The 14,254-nt window shown below is 42.0% G+C and overlaps 1 protein-coding gene across 1 annotated transcript; it reads left to right on the top strand.

The window, feature by feature from the left end:
- LOC1279895 (pre-mRNA-processing factor 17) lies at window positions 1-2,142 on the top strand. The gene is made up of 4 exons (XM_319677.5): window positions 1-298; window positions 375-933; window positions 1,015-1,493; window positions 1,564-2,142. Exons 1-4 carry the CDS (start codon window positions 107-109, stop codon window positions 2,095-2,097), a joined length of 1,764 nt encoding a protein of 587 aa, XP_319677.2. The 5' UTR covers window positions 1-106; the 3' UTR covers window positions 2,098-2,142.
- The last annotated feature ends 12,112 nt before the right edge of the window (window positions 2,143-14,254 follow it).

The following is a 14,254-nucleotide window of genomic DNA, read 5'->3' as shown; positions in this document are numbered from 1 at the left end:
TGTCAAACGTGCAAAAATTGTAAACAAACATCTTCACTGCTCCAGTGCGCGTCGTTTGCGTTTTGCCCGTGTAAAATAAGGAATTAATTAGAAAAATCCTCAAAAAATGCTGCACCTACAAGGCTACGGTAGTAGCGCAAGTGATTCGGAACCGGAAGATGGCAAGAGCAAAGTGGAAAGCCCGCCAACAGAGCCAGCAAGTTCGGCCGATGCGACAGCCCATCTGAAGCCCGTCGACAGCAAGTATTCCGTGGTAAAATCGTTGGAAATATGTGCTGCTCCGTTAGTTGTCCCGATGGTAAGTGATTTTACAATGCTTCTTCATAAATGCAACTCCGTAATAATGTAATGGTTTCCTCTTTCGTTCACCATAGGGTCAGTCGGAAGTGTCCCGCGCCCTCGCACCGACCATAAACGAGGTCAACTACAATCCCCGCTACGAGGAGCTGTTCGCTCCGGTGGCTGGGCCCGAGAATCCGTTCCTGACGCAGCAAATGAAGGCACAGAAAAACATGCTCACGGGCTTCGTGGAAAATGCACACATCAGCGACTTTCAGTTTGAAAATCAGCGCAAAACGTTCCACAGCTATGGGTACGCGATGGATCCGTCGGTGGACGGGAAGGGAACGGCGCCGGAGGAAGGGCCGAGCTACGTGGGCCATCTGCAGGCCGCTTACGATACGGACGGTGCGACCGTGTTCGAATCGGCCAAGGCGAAGGCGAACGCGGGCGAGAAGCGAAAGCGCGTCAAGAACGACGATCCGGAGGATGTGGAAGGATTCCTGGGACCGTGGGGCAAGTACGAGGACGAGGAGACGGTGGCCCGGCCGAGCGAGAAGGAGCGGGCCGAAATCGAGGAAATGATGGCAAAGAAGCATCGCCGCCACAAGGTTAAGGAAGACAAACCGATCGAGGAGAAATCGATTCTGCACAGTAAGTGTTGGGAGGAGGGCATATCCTATCATGTCATTTCGATAATGTTGGGCATTGTCTTCTTTTCTTTCCTTCTTGCAGTCAAAGATGCTTTCGATTATCAAGGACGTTCGTTTCTGCACCCACCGCACGATGTTGGAGTTAATCTGCGCAAAGCGGGTGCTCCGGATCGTTGTTTCCTGCCGAAGGCACACATTCACACCTGGACCGGCCATACGAAGGGCATATCGGCGATCCGCTGGTTTCCTGTTTCCGCTCATTTGCTGCTCTCTTGCAGCATGGACGCACGCGTCAAGCTGTGGGAGGTGTACAACGAGCGGCGCTGCGTCCGTACGTACTCCGGCCATCGGCAGGCGGTGCGGGATGTCAGCTTCAATAACAAGGGCGAACGGTTCATCTCGGCCGGGTACGACCGGTACCTGAAGCTGTGGGACACGGAAACGGGCGACGTCATATCGCGGTTCAACTCGCGCAAGATCCCGTTCTGCGTCAAGTTCCATCCGGACTTTAACAAGCAGCATCTGTTCGTGGCCGGCACGTCGGACAAGAAGATTATCTGCGTAAGTAGTTATCACTGTATAGGACACTAGCGTGATATTAATTTGACTTATTTCTTTCTCCCCTTCGTAGTGGGACACCCGCACCGGTGAGGTTGTGCAGGAGTACGATCGCCATCTCGGTGCGGTCAACACGATCACGTTCGTGGACGAAAATCGCCGCTTCGTGACGACCTCGGACGACAAGAGCTTGCGCGTGTGGGAGTGGGACATTCCGGTGGACATGAAGTACATTGCCGATCCGACGATGCATTCGATGCCGGCGGTAACGCTCGCACCGAACGGCAAGTGGCTGGCGTGCCAGAGCCTCGACAACAAGATCGTCATCTTTTCCGCGATCAATCGGTTCAAGATGAATCGCAAGAAAACGTTCACCGGCCACATGGTGTCGGGGTACGCGTGCAATCTGGACTTTTCGCCCGACATGAGCTACCTGGTGTCGGGCGATGGCGACGGCAAGTGCTACATATGGGACTGGAAGACGACCAAGCTGTACAAGAAGTGGCAGGCGCACGATAACGTGTGCATAGCAACGCTGTGGCATCCGCACGAGGCAAGCAAGCTGGTGACGGCCGGCTGGGATGGAGTAATAAAATACTGGGATTGAACGCGTTCGCTCGACGGGGTATGGCGAGTGAAGAGAATGATGAAATTATGGTACGATGGTGTAATCTTGTTAACTTCGCGCCGCTTCCGAAACACAATGATCTGATAGAAAGAAATTTTTGTAAAATGTTTCATTGTTTCATGTAAAATGGTATACGGTTGAAGACAGATGACGTTTTACTTTCATAATTTCAACAAAACAGCTTATATGACTGAACAAGAATTCGTTCGGAAATTATTAATTGTCCTAATCGGTTTCTCCTATAATTTATAAGCTTTCACTCCTTAATTTCACGAAAAATTATAAACAATTTTAATTGAAATGATATTTATTTCAAATATTTGATTTTTTTTTCGGCAGTTGGGATTAGCGTTCACTTAACTAAACAATTAGAGAGATAATTGTGTAACATTTATAGGTAAATTAATCACTATTCAGTCTTGTTGTACTATTCTACTGACAACTGTAGAATCAGTTGCACCATTTCTACTCGACTCGGCTTCCCACCGATTTCTTGTTTCGTTCCAGTCGAGTTCCTGCTGCTTGTCTCATTGTCGCACAACATTAAGATAAATTTTCGGTTTCGGTGCTGGCGTTACCGTCGTGAAGAACCGACAAAACGTGCACGGCCTGAGCTGATTCTTCGTAAACGTTCGTCGTTTATGACCGTTGGAGTCTCCGTCTGTCGGCACGACTGGTGGCTCTGGCTCGAGCAAATTGTCACGCTTGCGGTGGTGCTTGTCGTCACCGGGAATTATTGAAACGTAACGAACGCTGCCACTAGCTGCTGCGGGGGTTTCCTTCGACACCGGAGATGTACTTCCATCGGTACGGCTAATAACTACCGCACTCTGGCCATTGTCGATCACAAGCAGCACAATGAAGGCAACCGCAGTCGCTGCTGAGACGAAGCTTGTCCGAGTGATCATGTTATTTCGCCTTTTCCCGTCACTTGTTACTAAGGGATGAACTTTTAATTCGCGTAACGTTCTGTCTGGTTGAACGAGTACTGTTGACCAGAATCCGACACCTTAGTGCTTTATATAGTACCATCGGACACACCTCCTGCCATGCGTACCATCCCCTGAAGCGAGCCCCCTTAATCGTCCTCCACCGTGGAGCTTTAGGTCATTCGTGTTATTCTGTAACGCATCCAAGCCCCCCCCCCGTGCTTTGATCAGCAGAGGTGCAAAATAAAAACAATTTGCGCAATGGATGCGCAAGCGCTTTAGTGTATAGGTTAGTAGTAATCTCGTGCTCTGGAGTTTTGCTGCGTATCGGCTCCATGTGCTCGGTCACGAGATTTTTACTTTCTTTGATAGGGCAAGAGAAAGGGAAGTGGGTGCTTTCGTCATACGACGGGATGGAATGATGGGTGTTATCAGCGGGAATGGGCCAAACAACTCATTTGAACGGTTTAATTGTAAAGAGTAATGAAAAATAAATGGGTTTAACTGTACAACACGTGTATTAAAATTATTGAATTTTAGTTAAAGTTGTGTGAAGTTGTCGTTTATAATTTACACTAGAAAATAAAAATAGACGAAATATATATTTTTTTTATATAAGTCGTAGGAGATGTAAATAAATGGAAAAATTAATGAAGTAGTAAATTCTAAAAGAAGATTTTAAATTAAACATATCTACCACCCATATGCTTAATATTAGAATTTATAGCACAACAAAGCTTTCCAGCTGCACCAACAATAATAATAAGTGATACTTTTCATGATAATTTAACCAATTGTTGCCAAGGGGCATTTTTTGGAATTTTTTCGACCATACGTATTCTTATCATTGTTTACGAAGAGATGCATGCGGAGGTTATCGTACTCACAATACGTTTAATATACCATTTTTGGTTATTTTACCATTTTCGGTTGTTTCCAATTAGATCGTTCTGTTTTATCAAGCAGGAAAAAGGCGTAATCTTTGGAAAATAAAATCCCTGCCAGCATCTAAGGTTGATGATAAAGGTATTAAAACATACAAAGGCGCTAACTATCATTAGTTGACGCGTTAGGTGCTAGAGAACGTTAACTGAAATAAAACATCAAAACATTGATGGTACTATCACAGTTGTGTTTTAATTGCGTCAGCCAGTCCCCAGTACGTACGTACGTACCAGTGTCAGGAAGTGGATGAAAAACATGTTGTTGTATTTCCCAGTAAGAAAACCAGACGCCCGTAGGAACATGCGTTGTGTTTGTAATTTCATTTTTTCCATCTTATCATTAAATGCCGTAAATATTTTAGCAACTGTAAGTGCAACCAAACTCGGACTCGGAGCACAGGTTGTTGATCAGATTGACGATCGATTTGTTAAATACAACTCTTATTATTGAGAATGAGAGTTGTTTTGCTACACACGCAATGCCGTTTTATGAAACTTATTGAAGCAGTTAAAAAAATCTGTTAGGAATGAAACATTATAAGAACTATGCAAAAACGTAGTTTATTTACTAATAGAAATCATAAAGCACATCTTTTAACGAAAGAAATATTATATTAATGTATTATTTCATTTAGCAATGAATATGTTACACGTAATATTTAAAATTATTTTATTATTATTTTAAATTATTTTATTGATTATTTAAAATTAAAAAAAACCACTAATAAAATTGCTGAACCAAAAGATTTCAAAATAAAGCTTAGACGCATCAAGCGTTTTAGCTAACTGGAAAGCTGGCGAAAAAGCTCAGTAGAATAGCGTACTAATAGGTGGACAGCTTATCGAAATCTCTGTTAACGACATCCTTGAATTTTGCGACCAAGAATTTTGCGACCAAGAATTTTGCGAAAATGAATTTTGCGACGAAGAATTTTGCGACCAAGAATTTTGCGACCAAAAATTTTGCGAACAAGCACCAAGTCGCAAAAACTTGTCGCAAAAACTTCTGCGATTGTCGCAAAATCTTCTGCGATTGTCGCAAAAACTTCTGCGAATGTTGCAAAAACTTTTGCAACTGTCGCAAAAATTTCTGCGAATGTCGCAAAAACTTCTGCGATTGTCGCAAAAACTTCTGCTATTGTCGCAAAAACTTTTGCGATTGTCGCAAAAACTTCTGCGACTTTTGCGATTGTCGCAAAAACTTTTGCGACTTTTGCGATTGTCGCAAAAACTTTTGCGACTTTTGCGATTGTCGCAAAAACTTCTGCGACTTTTGCGATTGTCGCAAAAACTTCTGCGACTTTTGCGATTGTCGCAAAAACTTTTGCGACTTTTGCGATTGTCGCAAAATCTTCTGTGACTTTTGCGATTTGATGCGATGTGATTGTCGCAAAAACTTCTGCGACTTTTGCGATTGTCGCAAAAACTTTTGCGACTTTTGCGATTGTCGCAAAAACTTCTGCGACTTTTGCGATTGTCGCAAAAACTATTGCGATTGTCGCAAAAACTTCTGCGACTTTTGCGATTGTCGCAAAAACTTTTGCGATTGTCGATTTTGCGATTGTCGCAAAAACTTCTGCGACTTTTGCGATTGTCGCAAACATTTCTGCGACTTTTGCGATTGTCGCAAAAACTTCTGCGACTTCTGCGATTGTCGCAAAAACTTTTGCGACTTTTGCGATTGTCGCAAAAACTTCTGCGACTTTTGCGATTGTCGCAAAAACTTCTGCGACTTTTGCGATTGTCGCAAAAACTTTTGCGACTTTTGATATTGTCGCAAAAACTTCTGCGACTTTTGCGATTAGCGCAAAAACTTTTGCGACTTTTTCGATTGTCGCAAAAACTTTTGCGACTTTTGCGATTGTCGCAAAAACTTCTGCGACTTTTGCGATTGTCGCAAAAACTTTTGCGACTTTTGCGATTGTCGCAAAAACTTCTGCGACTTTTGCGATTGTCGCAAAAACTTCTGCAACTTTTGCGATTGTCGCAAAAACTTCTGCGACTTTTGAGATTGTCGCAAAAACTTCTGCGACTTTTGCGATTGTCGCAAAAACTTTTGCGACTTTTGCGACTTTTGAGATTGTCGCAAAAACTTCTGCGACGTCTGCGATTGTCGCAAAAACTTTTGCGATTTTTGCGATTGTCGCAAACACTTTTGCGACTTTTTCGATTGTCGCAAAAACTTTTGCGACTTTTGCGATTGTCGCAAAAACTTTTGCGACATTTGCGATTGTCGCAAAAACTTTTGCGACTTTTGCGATTGTCGCAAACACTTTTGCGACTTTTTCGATGGTCGCAAAAACTTTTGCGACTTTTGCGATTGTCGCAAACACTTTTGCGACTTTTTCGATGGTCGCAAAAACTTCTGCGACTTTTGCGATTGTCGCAAAAACTTTTGCGACTTTTGCGACTTTTGAGATTGTCGCAAAAACTTCTGCGACTTTTGCGATTGTCGCAAAAACTTTTGCGACTTTTGCGATTGTCGCAAAAACTTTTGCGACTTTTGCGATTGTCGCAAAAACTTCTGCGACTTTTGCGATTGTCGCAAAAACTTCTGCAACTTTTGCGATTGTCGCAAAAACTTCTGCGACTTTTGAGATTGTCGCAAAAACTTCTGCGACTTTTGCGATTGTCGCAAAAACTTTTGCGACTTTTGCGACTTTTGAGATTGTCGCAAAAACTTTTGCGACGTCTGCGATTGTCGCAAAAACTTTTGCGATTTTTGCGATTGTCGCAAACACTTTTGCGACTTTTTCGATTGTCGCAAACACTTTTGCGACTTTTTCGATTGTCGCAAAAACTTTTGCGACTTTTGCGATTGTCGCAAAAACTTTTGCGACTTTTGCGATTGTCGCAAAAACTTCTGCGACTTTTGCGATTGTCGCAAAAACTTCTGCGACTTTTGCGACTTTTGAGATTGTCGAAAAACTTCTGCGACTTTTGCGATTGTCGCAAAAACTTTTGCGACTTTTGCGATTGTCGCAAAAACTTTTGCGACTTTTGCGATTGTCGCAAAAACTTCTGCGACTTTTGCGATTGTCGCAAAAACTTCTGCAACTTTTGCGATTGTCGCAAAAACTTCTGCGACTTTTGAGATTGTCGCAAAAACTTCTGCGACTTTTGCGATTGTCGCAAAAACTTTTGCGACTTTTGCGACTTTTGAGATTGTCGCAAAAACTTCTGCGACGTCTGCGATTGTCGCAAAAACTTTTGCGATTTTTGCGATTGTCGCAAACACTTTTGCGACTTTTTCGATTGTCGCAAACACTTTTGCGACTTTTTCGATTGTCGCAAAAACTTTTGCGACTTTTGCGATTGTCGCAAACACTTTTGCGACTTTTTCGATGGTCGCAAAAACTTTTGCGACTTTTGCGATTGTCGCAAACACTTTTGCGACTTTTTCGATGGTCGCAAAAACTTCTGCGACTTTGGCGATTGTCGCAAAAACTTTTGCGACTTTTGCGACTTTTGAGATTGTCGCAAAAACTTCTGCGACTTTTGCGATTGTCGCAAAAACTTTTGCGACTTTTGCGATTGTCGCAAAAACTTTTGCGACTTTTGCGATTGTCGCAAAAACTTCTGCGACTTTTGCGATTGTCGCAAAAACTTCTGCAACTTTTGCGATTGTCGCAAAAACTTCTGCGACTTTTGAGATTGTCGCAAAAACTTCTGCGACTTTTGCGATTGTCGCAAAAACTTTTGCGACTCTTGCGACTTTTGAGATTGTCGCAAAAACTTTTGCGACGTCTGCGATTGTCGCAAAAACTTTTGCGATTTTTGCGATTGTCGCAAACACTTTTGCGACTTTTTCGATTGTCGCAAACACTTTTGCGACTTTTTCGTTTGTCGCAAAAACTTTTGCGACTTTTGTGATTGTCGCAAAAACTTTTGCGACTTTTGTGATTGTCGCAAAAACTTCTGCGACTTTTGCGATTGTCGCAAAAACTTCTGCGACTTTTGCGACTTTTGAGATTGTCGCAAAAACTTCTGCGACTTTTGCGATTGTCGCAAAAATTTCTGCGACTTTTGCGATTGTCGCAAAAACTTTTGCGACTTTTGCGACTTTTGCGATTGTCGCAAAAACTTCTGCGACATTTGCGACTTTTGCGATTGTCGCAAAAACTTCTGCGACTTTTGCGATTGTCGCAAAAACTTCTGCGACTTTTGCGATTGTCGCAAAAACTTTTGCGACTTTTGCGATTGTCGCAAAAACTTCTGCGACTTTTGCGATTGTCGCAAAAACTTCTGCGACTTTTGCGACTTTTGAGATTGTCGCAAAAACTTTTGCGACTTTTGCGATTGTCGCAAAAACTTCTGCGACTTTTGAGATTGTCGCAAAAACTTTTGCGAATTTTGTGACTTTTGCGATTGTCGCAAAAACTTCTGCGAGATTTTGAGATTGTCGCAAAAACTTCTGCGACTTTTGCGATTGTCGCAAAAACTTTTGCGACTTTTGCGACTTTTGCGATTGTCGCAAAAACTTCTGCAACTTTTGCGATTGTCGCAAAAACTTTTGCGACTTTTGCGATTGTCGCAAAAACTTCTGCGACTTTTGCGATTGTCGCAAAAACTTCTGCGACTTTTGCGATTGTCGCAAAAACTTTTGCGACTTTTGATATTGTCGCAAAAACTTCTGCGACTTTTGCGATTAGCGCAAAAACTTTTGCGACTTTTGCGATTGTCGCAAAAACTTTTGCGACTTTTGCGATTGTCGCAAAAACTTCTGCGACTTTGGCGATTGTCGCAAAAACTTTTGCGACTTTTGCGACTTTTGAGATTGTCGCAAAAACTTCTGCGACTTTTGCGATTGTCGCAAAAACTTCTGCGACTTTTGCGATTGTCGCAAAAACTTCTGCGACTTTTGCGATTGTCGCAAAAACTTTTGCGACTTTTGCGATTGTTGCAAACACTTTTGCGACTTTTGCGATTGTCGCAAAAACTTCTGCGACTTTTGCGATTGTCGCAAAAACTTCTGCGACTTTTGCGATTGTCGCAAAAATTTCTGCGACTTTTGCGATTGTCGCAAAAACTTTTGCGACTTTTGCGATTGTCGCAAAAACTTCTGCGACTTTTGCGATTGTCGCAAAAACTTCTTTAACTTTTGCGACTTTTGAGATTGTCGAAAAACTTCTGCGACTTCTGCGATTGTCGCAAAAACTTTTGCGACTTTTGCGATTGTCGCAAAAACTTTTGCGACTTTTGCGAATTTTGTGACTTTTGCGATTGTCGCAAAAACTTCTGCGACTTTTGCGATTGTCGCAAAAACTTCTGCAACTTTTGCGACTTTTGAGATTGTCGCAAAAACTTCTGCGACTTTTGCGATTGTCGCAAAAACTTTTGCGACTTTTGCGATTGTCGCAAAAACTTTTGCGACTTTTGCGACTTTTGTGACTTTTGCGATTGTCGCAAAAACTTTTGCGACTTTTGCGATTGTCGCAAAAACTTTTGCGACTTTTGCGATTGTCGCAAAAACTTCTGCGACTTTTGAGATTGTCGCAAAAACTTCTGCGACTTTTGCGATTGTCGCAAAAACTTTTGCGACTTTTGCGATTGTCGCAAAAACTTCTGCGACTTTTGCGATTGTCGCAAAAACTTTTGCGACTTTTGCGACTTTTGCGATTGTCGCAAAAACTTTTGCGACTTTTGCGATTGTCGCAAAAACTTTTGCGAATTTTGTGACTTTTGCGATTGTCGCAAAAACTTCTGCGACTTTTGCGATTGTCGCAAAAACTTCTGCGACTTTTGCGATTGTCGCAAAAACTTTTGCGACTTTTGATATTGTCGCAAAAACTTCTGCGACTTTTGCGATTAGCGCAAAAACTTTTGCGACTTTTGAGATTGTCGCAAAAACTTCTGCGACTTTTGCGATTGTCGCAAAAATTTCTGCGACTTTTGCGATTGTCGCAAAAACTTTTGCGACTTTTGCGACTTTTGAGATTGTCGCAAACACTTTTGCGACTTTTGAGATTGTCGCAAAAACTTTTGCGACTTTTGCGATTGTCGCAAAAACTTCTGCGACTTTGGCGATTGTCGCAAAAACTTTTGCGACTTTTGCGACTTTTGAGATTGTCGCAAAAACTTCTGCGACTTTTGCGATTGTCGCAAAAACTTCTGCGACTTTTGCGATTGTCGCAAAAACTTCTGCGACTTTTGCGATTGTCGCAAAAACTTTTGCGACTTTTGCGATTGTCGCAAACACTTTTGCGACTTTTGCGATTGTCGCAAAAACTTCTGCGACTTTTGCGATTGTCGCAAAAACTTTTGCGACTTTTGCGATTGTCGCAAAAACTTCTGCGACTTTTGCGATTGTCGCAAAAACTTTTGCGACTTTTGCGATTGTCGCAAAAACTTTTGCGACTTTTGATATTGTCGCAAAAACTTCTGCGACTTTTGCGATTGTCGCAAAAACTTCTGCGACTTTTGCGATTATCGCAAAAACTTCTGCGACTTTGGCGATTGTCGCAAAAACTTTTGCGACTTTTGCGACTTTTGAGATTGTCGCAAAAACTTCTGCGACTTTTGCGATTGTCGCAAAAACTTCTGCGACTTTTGCGATTGTCGCAAAAACTTCTGCGACTTTTGCGATTGTCGCAAAAACTTTTGCGACTTTTGCGATTGTCGCAAACACTTTTGCGACTTTTGCGATTGTCGCAAAAACTTCTGCGACTTTTGCGATTGTCGCAAAAACTTCTGCGACTTTTGCGATTGTCGCAAAAATTTCTGCGACTTTTGCGATTGTCGCAAAAACTTTTGCGACTTTTGCGATTGTCGCAAAAACTTTTGCGACTTTTGATATTGTCGCAAAAACTTCTGCGACTTTTGCGATTGTCGCAAAAACTTCTGCGACTTTTGCGATTATCGCAAAAACTTCTGCGACTTTGGCGATTGTCGCAAAAACTTTTGCGACTTTTGCGACTTTTGAGATTGTCGCAAAAACTTCTGCGACTTTTGCGATTGTCGCAAAAACTTCTGCGACTTTTGCGATTGTCGCAAAAACTTCTGCGACTTTTGCGATTGTCGCAAAAACTTTTGCGACTTTTGCGATTGTCGCAAAAACTTCTGCGACTTTGGCGATTGTCGCAAAAACTTTTGCGACTTCTGCGACTTTTGCGATTGTCGCAAAAACTTCTGCGACTTTTGCGATTGTCGCAAAAACTTCTGCGACTTTTGCGATTGTCGCAAAAACTTTTGCGACTTTTGCGATTGTCGCAAAAACTTCTGCGACTTTTGCGATTGTGGCAAAAACTTTTGCGACTTTTGCGACTTTTGAGATTGTCGAAAAACTTCTGCGACTTTTGCGATTGTCGCAAAAACTTTTGCGACTTTTGCGATTGTCGCAAAAACTTTTGCGACTTTTGCGATTGTCGCAAAAACTTCTGCGACTTTTGCGATTGTCGCAAAAACTTCTGCAACTTTTGCGATTGTCGCAAAAACTTCTGCGACTTTTGAGATTGTCGCAAAAACTTCTGCGACTTTTGCGATTGTCGCAAAAACTTTTGCGACTTTTGCGATTGTCGCAAAAACTTTTGCGACTTTTGCGACTTTTGAGATTGTCGCAAAAACTTCTGCGACGTCTGCGATTGTCGCAAAAACTTCTGCGAGATTTTGAGATTGTCGCAAAAACTTTTGCGACTTTTTCGATTGTCGCAAAAACTTTTGCGACTTTTGTGATTGTCGCAAAAACTTTTGCAACTTTTGTGATTGTCGCAAAAACTTCTGCGACTTTTGCGATTGTCGCAAAAACTTCTGCGACTTTTGCGACTTTTGAGATTGTCGCAAAAACTTCTGCGACTTTTGCGATTGTCGCAAAAATTTCTGCGACTTTTGCGATTGTCGCAAAAACCTTTGCGACTTTTGCGACTTTTGCGATTGTCGCAAAAACTTCTGCGACATTTGCGACTTTTGCGATTGTCGCAAAAACTTTTGCGACTTTTGCGATTGTCGCAAAAACTTTTGCGACTTTTGCGATTGTCGCAAAAACTTCTGCGACTTTTGCGACTTTTGCGACTTTTGAGATTGTCGCAAAAACTTTTGCGACTTTTGCGATTGTCGCAAAAACTTCTGCGACTTTTGAGATTGTCGCAAAAACTTTTGCGAATTTTGTGACTTTTGCGATTGTCGCAAAAACTTCTGCGAGATTTTGAGATTGTCGCAAAAACTTTTGCGAATTTTGTGACTTTTGCGATTGTCGCAAAAACTTTTGCGACTTTTGCGATTGTCGCAAAAACTTTTGCGACTTTTGCGATTGTCGCAAAAACTTCTGCGACTTTTGAGATTGTCGCAAAAACTTCTGCGACTTTTGCGATTGTCGCAAAAACTTTTGCGACTTTTGCGATTGTCGCAAAAACTTCTGCGACTTTTGCGATTGTCGCAAAAACTTTTGCGACTTTTGAGATTGTCGCAAAAACTTTTGCGACTTTTGCGATTGTCGCAAAAACTTCTGCGACTTTTGAGATTGTCGCAAAAACTTTTGCGAATTTTGTGACTTTTGAGATTGTCGCAAAAACTTCTGCGACTTTTGCGATTGTCGCAAAAACTTTTGCGACTTTTGCGATTGTCGCAAAAACTTCTGCGACTTTTGCGATTGTCGCAAAAACTTCTGCGACTTTTGTGATTGTCGCAAAAACTTTTGCGACTTTTGTGATTGTCGCAAAAACTTTTGCGACTTTTGTGATTGTCGCAAAAACTTTTGCGACTTTTGCGATTGTCGCAAAAACTTTTGCGACTTTTGCGATTGTCGCAAAAACTTCTGCGACTTTTGCGATTGTCGCAAAAACTTCTGCGACTTTTGCGATTGTCGCAAAAACTTTTGCGACTTTTGCGACTTTTGAGATTGTCGCAAAAACTTCTGCGAGATTTTGAGATTGTCGCAAAAACTTTTGCGACTTTTTCGATTGTCGCAAAAACTTTTGCGACTTTTGTGATTGTCGCAAAAACTTTTGCGACTTTTGCGATTGTCGCAAAAACTTCTGCGACTTTTGCGATTGTCGCAAAAACTTTTGCGACTTTTGCGATTGTCGCAAAAACTTTTGCGACTTTTGCGACTTTTGCGATTGTCGCAAAAACTTCTGCGACTTTTGCGATTGTCGCAAAAACTTTTGCGACTTTTGTGATTGTCGCAAAAACTTTTGCGACTTTTGAGATTGTCGCAAAAACTTCTGCGACTTTTGCGATTGTCGTAAAAACTTCTGCGACTTTTGCGATTGTCGCAAAAACTTTTGCGACTTTTGCGACTTTTGAGATTGTCGCAAAAACTTCTGCGAGATTTTGAGATTGTCGCAAAAACTTCTGCGACTTTTGCGATTGTCGCAAAAACTTTTGCGACTTTTGCGATTGTCGCAAAAACTTTTGCGACTTTTGCGATTGTCGCAAAAACTTTTGCGACTTTTGCGACTTTTGAGATTGTCGCAAAAACTTCTGCGAGATTTTGAGATTGTCGCAAAAACTTTTGCGACTTTTTCGATTGTCGCAAAAACTTTTGCGACTTTTGTGATTGTCGCAAAAACTTTTGCGACTTTTGCGATTGTCGCAAAAACTTCTGCGACTTTTGCGATTGTCGCAAAAACTTCTGCGACTTTTGCGATTGTCGTAAAAACTTTTGCGACTTTTGCGACTTTTGCGATTGTCGCAAAAACTTTTGCGACTTTTGCGATTGTCGCAAAAACTTCTGCGACTTTTGCGACTTTTGCGATTGTTGCAAAAACTTTTGCGACTTTTGCGATTGTCGCAAAAACTTTTGCGACTTTTGCGATTGTCGCAAAAACTTTTACGACTTTTGCGACTTTCGTGATTGTCGCAAAAACTTCTGCGACTTTTGCGATTGTCGCAAAAACTTTTGCGACTTTTGCGATTGTCGCAAAAACTCTTGCGACTTTTGCGATTGTCGCAAAAACTTTTGCGACTTTTGCGACTTTTGCGATTGTCGCAAAAGCTTTTGCGACTTTTGCGATTGTCGCAAAAACTTCTGCGACTTTTGCGATTGTCGCAAAAACTTTTGCGACTTTTGCGATTGTCGCAAAAACTTTTGCGACTTTTGCGACTTTTGCGATTGTCGCAAAAACTTTTGCGACTTTTGCGATTGTCGCAAAATTTTTTTCGACTTTTGCGAATCTTGCGACTTTTGCGATTGTCGCAAAAACTTTTCCGACTTTTGCGACTTTTGCGATAGTCGCAAAAACTTTTGCGACTTTTGCGATTATCGCAAAAACTTTTGCGACTTTTGTGATTGTCGCAAAAAAATTTTCGACTTTTGCGATTGTCGCA

Source organism: Anopheles gambiae, chromosome 3 (assembly GCF_943734735.2).
Source record: "Anopheles gambiae chromosome 3, idAnoGambNW_F1_1, whole genome shotgun sequence".
In the NCBI taxonomy this organism is placed as follows: Eukaryota; Metazoa; Arthropoda; class Insecta; order Diptera; family Culicidae; genus Anopheles; species Anopheles gambiae.
This window is presented reverse-complemented; position numbering and strand designations above follow the sequence as displayed.

Excerpts from the sequence above, each read along its gene's own strand:
- LOC1279895 (XM_319677.5), top strand. The coding sequence starts at position 107 with ATGCTGCACCTACAAGGCTACGGTAGTAGCGCAAGTGATTCGGAACCG. Across the intron at positions 299-374 it reads CTCCGTTAGTTGTCCCGATG|GGTCAGTCGGAAGTGTCCCG; the intron begins GTAAGTGATTTT and ends CGTTCACCATAG. Across the intron at positions 1,494-1,563 it reads CGGACAAGAAGATTATCTGC|TGGGACACCCGCACCGGTGA; the intron begins GTAAGTAGTTAT and ends TCCCCTTCGTAG.